Raw genomic sequence first — 6,297 nt, 5'->3', positions numbered from 1 at the left:
TATTATCTACTCTCGCTATTATGTAGTCACAAGTAGTCGCAGTGACTCCTTCCTTCTCTCGTGACCGGGCACGCACGCACGCACGCACGCACGCACGCACGAACGCACGCGCGCACGCATATACGCACACAGTACAGTTTGTCTCTCATAACCTGTCACGTGACGCGGCATCGTCTAGTCAAAGGTTATTCACCAACGGGGTGGTCAACGGCTATTACTGTCCGTATCCCCGCCCACATAAACACCGCGTGCATTCTCCCACGGCTTACTGCACGTACGGTCGGGGAGTGGTGGGATGTGTGGGAAACATCAGTGTATTGCTGCCGCTGTTGCTGTTTCCTATAATAGACCGTTGTCTGGAGTAGGGAGGGAGTATGATTAGTGGTTTTCTCCAACTTTCTCAAACTCGAATTATGTGCGGGCAATGGTCTTCTTCGCGGCCACCTCTGCCGAGAAATCTCGCATGTACCCGAGTGCTACACATTTCCACCGAAAATTGTCTGCAAATATCCTAGTGGTTCCCACGTGACTTTGCAGCTAAGTGTGTAATCTGTGTAGGATGGTCTAACGCCTGCCTGTAGGTTTATAAAGTCAAGTGATTCTATCTGAAACTCCGGATCGTTCCGCACGAAAATATTTCCGGCTAATATGCGACTGGGTGCGTCTTCGTTACCTGCCGCTAGGTGGCAGCAGCTTGGGGCGAGCAACATAGAAATACTGATTCCCCCGTAGGTCGACTCGCGTTGGAAACCGATTGCCCCCCCCCCCTGTCATTCTGTACCACCACATATTCTCTTTTTCGTAAATAATGAAAATGTCATTTATTAAGCGGCACGTATAACGATGTATTGTTTGTTATGCAGCGATAATGAAGTGCAACGATCAACACAAATGAATAGCATATATCAATCGTTTAGCATATATATATATATATATGCAAACGTCGCGAGCATCGACTTGCTCATAGATTTGAAAGCGCCATCTGTTGGCAGGAACATGGTCATGGTCTTCTCCCGCTGCAGCGTAGCTCCGAGCTGCGGTGTGCTCATATTCACCAGCCGATTGAACATGCTGCACAGAAATAGACACGTAATCAATACGGATATTCCGTGCTACACACCTATATATCATTCTACAATGCGTAGCAGCGTGTGCGACACATGAATTGGTGAGATGCAGTACCAGTAGTGTTCTATGTTAGCCACTATAGTAACTCTATGTTAGCCACTATAGTAACTCTATGTAAGCCAGTAGTTAAAATCGTAAGATATGACATCCGTGATCGAGTGACATGACGGACAGGAAGTGCCGCCATATTGTATCTAAGCTACAGACGACGACTCAGATACCCTACTGGTGAGTCAGGTCACTCAGCCATCAGTTCACTCTGTCATTGCCCCTCCCCCTCCCTCTTACTCCCTCCCCACAGAAGCAGCCGACTCGCTGATACTGATGCGCGGATGATGACGTACCTGAAGCGTGGTTGGGCGAGCAGACGCATGATGGCAGCCCTCCCCCTCCCTCCCCTCCCCCCGACCCGCGGATGATGACGTACCTGAAGCGTGGTTGGGCGAGCAGACGCATGACGGTGAGACGCGGCGGCTGCAGCACCCGGTCGATCACCTGCACAACGCCATTACGGCTCTCCGTGTCCGCCCGCAAGATGACGCCACTCTCCACGGAGAATCCCAGCCCCTCCGCCGCCTCCTGCCGCGGGGAAGAAACAAGGTATTATTGGTATATTAGGTATATAGGTATATAGGTATATAGGTATATAGGTATATAGGTATATAGGTATATAGGTATTTATTGGTATATTAGGTATATAGGTATATAGGTATATCGGTAGGTTATACAAGGTATATTATAGACATTCCGTGATAGCATATCTTTTATCGCATATACCAATGATCAGCATTAGTGTGTCTTAACGGTAATTGATTAAACTTGACTCTGCTGCAGGTTTGTCCATGATATAAGACAGTAAATTGTGCTATGTGCGTGTGTAAGGAATTACACGTAAATCGTGGTTATGGACGAATTCACTCCTTAATAATGGTCTTGTCTCTACTATACTATACTACTACTATACTATACTATACTATACTATACTATACTATACTATACTATACTATACTATACTATACTATACTATACTTTCCTTCTCCCCCTCTGTGTGTGTGCGTACGTGTGTGTCTGTCTTGCTTTATGCGTGAGATAGGATGTACGCATGGCACGTCCGGTATGACAACCATAGATCTCCTATATGCCTCGGCGCTCCTGCGAAGGACACCCGCCCCCCGTTCTTCTAATAACGGGCGGAGCACACGGCCCGTGTGTGTAGCTGCCTGCACACACGGACCGTGTGTGTAGCTGCACACGCGGGACAATGCTGTGCCAGAACCACCGTGCTATGCACTAATAACGTGCATCTTGTCGCGTGATCTTTTAAGAAGGTCAACTGTCTAGAAAAGAATCGCCTCGTGATGTTTGCAGCCAAGACGAACCTTTAGGTGCAGTTCGACTGCTTTGAAAATATAGAGAACAGTTCATCTGAGGTTTACTTCTAAGACCGTAGCCCGCCTAGAGGAGATACTAAGATTGCCAGCCTAATAGATCGTTAGAGTATAGCCTGTATGGCTGGTGGACTTTCTGAGACGTACGTTTACTTTAAGGATATTTCGTCTGCGCTGCTCATAAGTGGCGCTCAATTAGACATTATTCGCATGGAAGATTCGTATTTCTGGGGATCCCGTTGTCAGAAACATCATAATAAGTGATCATCACAGTTATACAACTTTTGCACGATGCTTTATCTCAAACGCTGTGAAATTTGAGACTCATGATGTCATGGCTACTTATGTTTCTGACAATAGGTCGCGAGGATGCGCGCATGTGTCATCAACAAAGTAGGCACATGCTGCATCCGCTATACTTCTGTAACAATCACAGGTGTAAATCATCGACACCTATACCTGTCGTGTTACGCAGGTAAATACCGGATAGCCTTGGCTCGTTCACGGCCCTTTCACGCGCGGAATTTTATTTCGTTTTGTACATTGATTGTAAAATTTTGCGTCGATTATAATATGCTTGGATGCAGTAGCGGTTACGTGCAGCGTGACAGGTCGTTGCAACTTTTACAAGCGCTATAGAAGAATATACACGGGTCGCTAATCACGAAGTATTTGCATCGTGAAAGGAAGTCTCAGTCTCTTGGCTCGCGTCCACCACCCTCCCTCATTACGTTTATTTTCGCACCGCGTGTCAGAGATTTTTGAAGGTAATTCCTTCTCGCTAGCCGTCTCTGCATTCTCTCGAGTGCGGCGATAAATATGATTGTGTGTAATTATATTGCTGTGCGGCGCTGGGCTAGGTAAGCGATGGAGAGATGCCGAGAGCGGTAATAAAAGCAGGCTGTGTTCGACTCCGTAGCCGTGTGTCGCACTGCCCCGTGCCGCCGTCACGAGTGTCAACGACTGCTCCCGTCAACATGTGTCACGCTGGTCGCGTCATACTGTACGACACGCGCGACACCTCAGTGAGACTTCCCGTAGGAGTATACATGACTGTTTCTTTTCATACACGTATCCGACTATAGGAAGCTGAGGCCAGCAACCTCACCCTGGGAGCGAGTGGCTCTGGTGGGTAAAACTTGTTACAGATATATATAACACGAGGAGCCGATAAGACGAAGACTGATAGCGGGAGCCATGAAGCCAGGCAGCGCACACCACAACCCCCACGATCACCGCTAGATTCACTTCACTAGATATAGAGACTCCATCACATCTATTTATTTAGTTTCATATCTTTCAATTTATCAGCTTTGTCAATAGATTTGTTTAACTAATATGATACCTCCAAAATGTATTATATGTCATAAGTGCAAATAAAGTAAAGTGAATGGAATTGAATTGAATTATAGGAACGCCATAGCTTACTGCGCCATAACATAGTCATATCGTGGTCACTACACCATAGACTATAGCATATATGCGATGTGTATGCTGCAATCATGTATACATTATATATAGAGAATAGACAGACAACTCCCTCTCACCCGTCTGGCATCTGTACGGAGTTTGACCACCCGGTGACAGCGGCGGCCCGCAGCACGGCTAGCAGACAGACGATCATCGCAAGCTCTCCTGATCGCATCGCGTCTTCTTCCTACGAATCCGCAGACAGGCAGACAATAAACGACGTTTAACGCAAGCCTTGTATATACACTAATCCTTTATATACTGTATATATATATATATATATATATATATATATGTGGGTATCGTTTTTACGCAGAAAAAGAGGCGAGGAATATGGGAGGAATAAAGGGAGCGCTCTGATTTGTGAAAATCGCATCGAATTATGTGAAAGCTTAACGGTGACCCACAGTTTTCGGGGTGATGTTATCCACGCAGTACACACATCTAACAGTATCCTTGTCTAATATCTTAGCAGCGACCTTGTTCGCTAAATCTTGGCAATATCCTCGTTGGCTTCTAGCAAGATTAGCTCTTTGTTTTAGTTTCGGCTCAACACCGTGGCAGCCAGACGCTCACGCTTGCATTGCGTGATTAATCACAAAGTCGGCGTCTGTGTGTACGCACCGTGAAAGATGGCGGTATGTTTACCCACAGCTTGACGCTGACACCGACCCAGAGATAAGTCCACGTTGCGTGGAGACGTGACGATGACGCAGTAACAAAGAGTTATAAGTCGTCGCTTGATGCGTAATTATGATTGGTTTGTGTTCGTGATTGTCCATGTCTGGTGTGGGAAAAATGATTCTTTCCGGATATAAAGTAGGCCCTACGGCGAGTGACACTGGCGCCTCTGCAATACTCAGAATGCTACTCTTCAGTCATGACTCTCAGTCTGATCAAGATGCTACTGTTCTCCCTCATTGTCAGCGCATGTAGTCATCTCTCTCAGTCTGATCAAGGAAAGATAACCCTGTCTCGATTGTTGGTTGAAACAAGCATCGGCATTCATTCGAATCTCACAAAAGCTAACTTCGTGCTCTAACCCTATACGTGACCTGGCCACCATTCACCCTTTCTTACGAAACGTTCCTCAAAATATGACATCGTGTCAGAAACCTCTGATCCAGACTTAGTAGTCAGTTAAACACTCTACGTTGGTAGGACGTATAACGCAGCATTTCCTGGTTAATTATTACCGAAGAAAAACGAATTATTATTTGTCGTGTAATTTCTTTAGACCTCAGTGCTCTCTTGCGTCATTAGGTTTAATTCACGTGAATTTAGTATTGACCTCAAACATCCTATAAATTATGGGCACACCGCGATTCCACGTAGAATTCTGATATGTTTGACCTTGATCAACGCTCTCTGACATTCGTTGTACATCTACGACGGTGAGCAGATATTTCTACTAGCGGCTAGTTGTTATAATTACCCACCGGTTGATGAAACGTAAGTCTTTCTCAGCGTTGTTCGAGTCAGCCACCTCGCTTCAGCCCGCGGGGGACAGACTCGCGTGTCTGCTAAATCTGCTGCTTGGTGGCTGGACAGCGTTCCTCACTAACGAGCCAACATCTTATCTGCTCCTGATCGCTCGCTATTATCAAGAGTAGATAATAACACACACGTGTGCTATTATCTACTCTCGCTATTATGTAGTCACAAGTTGTCCGTCCGCCCATCCGTCCATCCGTTCGTTCATCCATCCGTCCGTCTGTCTATCTATATGCCTGTCAATCTATATAGATTCCACAACAAAAGAAGACGAAAACGTCCCGTGGGTCGTCCTCGCCTCGACATCGATCCCACACACTCTCTCTCTCTCTCTCTCACCTAGGATCCCACACACACTCTCTCTCTCTCTCACCTAGGATCCCACACACACTCTCTCTCTCTCTCACCTAGGATCCCACACACACTCTCTCTCTCTCTCTCTCACCTAGGATCGCTGAAAAGCGGGAGAATCGCGGTGACTTGTCGAGCGTCACCAGCACCGTCTGGTGAGTGCTGGCCGCATCCAGCGCCCTCTCAATCACGTGCACGACGCCATTGCTCGCCTGCCGGTCGGGTTTGATCACCCTCGCACAGTTGACGGTCAATACCTAGCAGATAATGACTACGCGATTAGCCGGGTGTTTACTTGTCAGTCCACTCTCACTTACGCTCACTTTACACAAGTCCACTCACACACTCTAGTTTTTGTCAATAAGGTTTTGACATAGAGAGATGAGTGGGTGGGTATATAGCTGTACCTGCTGGTTGAATGTCTCTCACACACACACGCACGCACGCACGCACGCACGCACGCACG

The 6,297-nt window shown here is 46.9% G+C and overlaps 1 protein-coding gene across 1 annotated transcript in view; it reads right to left on the bottom strand.

The window, feature by feature from the left end:
• LOC106812504 (periostin-like) overlaps nt 1-6,297 on the bottom strand; it is a gene marked incomplete in the record, with an annotated part of 13,225 nt that overhangs the window by 4,921 nt on the left and 2,007 nt on the right. Inside the window, 2 exon segments of the mRNA XM_014816393.1 lie at nt 937-1,071; nt 1,556-1,707. Coding sequence (XP_014671879.1) covers nt 937-1,071; nt 1,556-1,707 — 287 coding nt within the window.

This window comes from Priapulus caudatus, unplaced genomic scaffold (assembly GCF_000485595.1).
Source record: "Priapulus caudatus unplaced genomic scaffold, Priapulus_caudatus-5.0.1 Scaffold655, whole genome shotgun sequence".
In the NCBI taxonomy this organism is placed as follows: Eukaryota; Metazoa; Priapulida; class Priapulimorpha; order Priapulimorphida; family Priapulidae; genus Priapulus; species Priapulus caudatus.
This window is presented reverse-complemented; position numbering and strand designations above follow the sequence as displayed.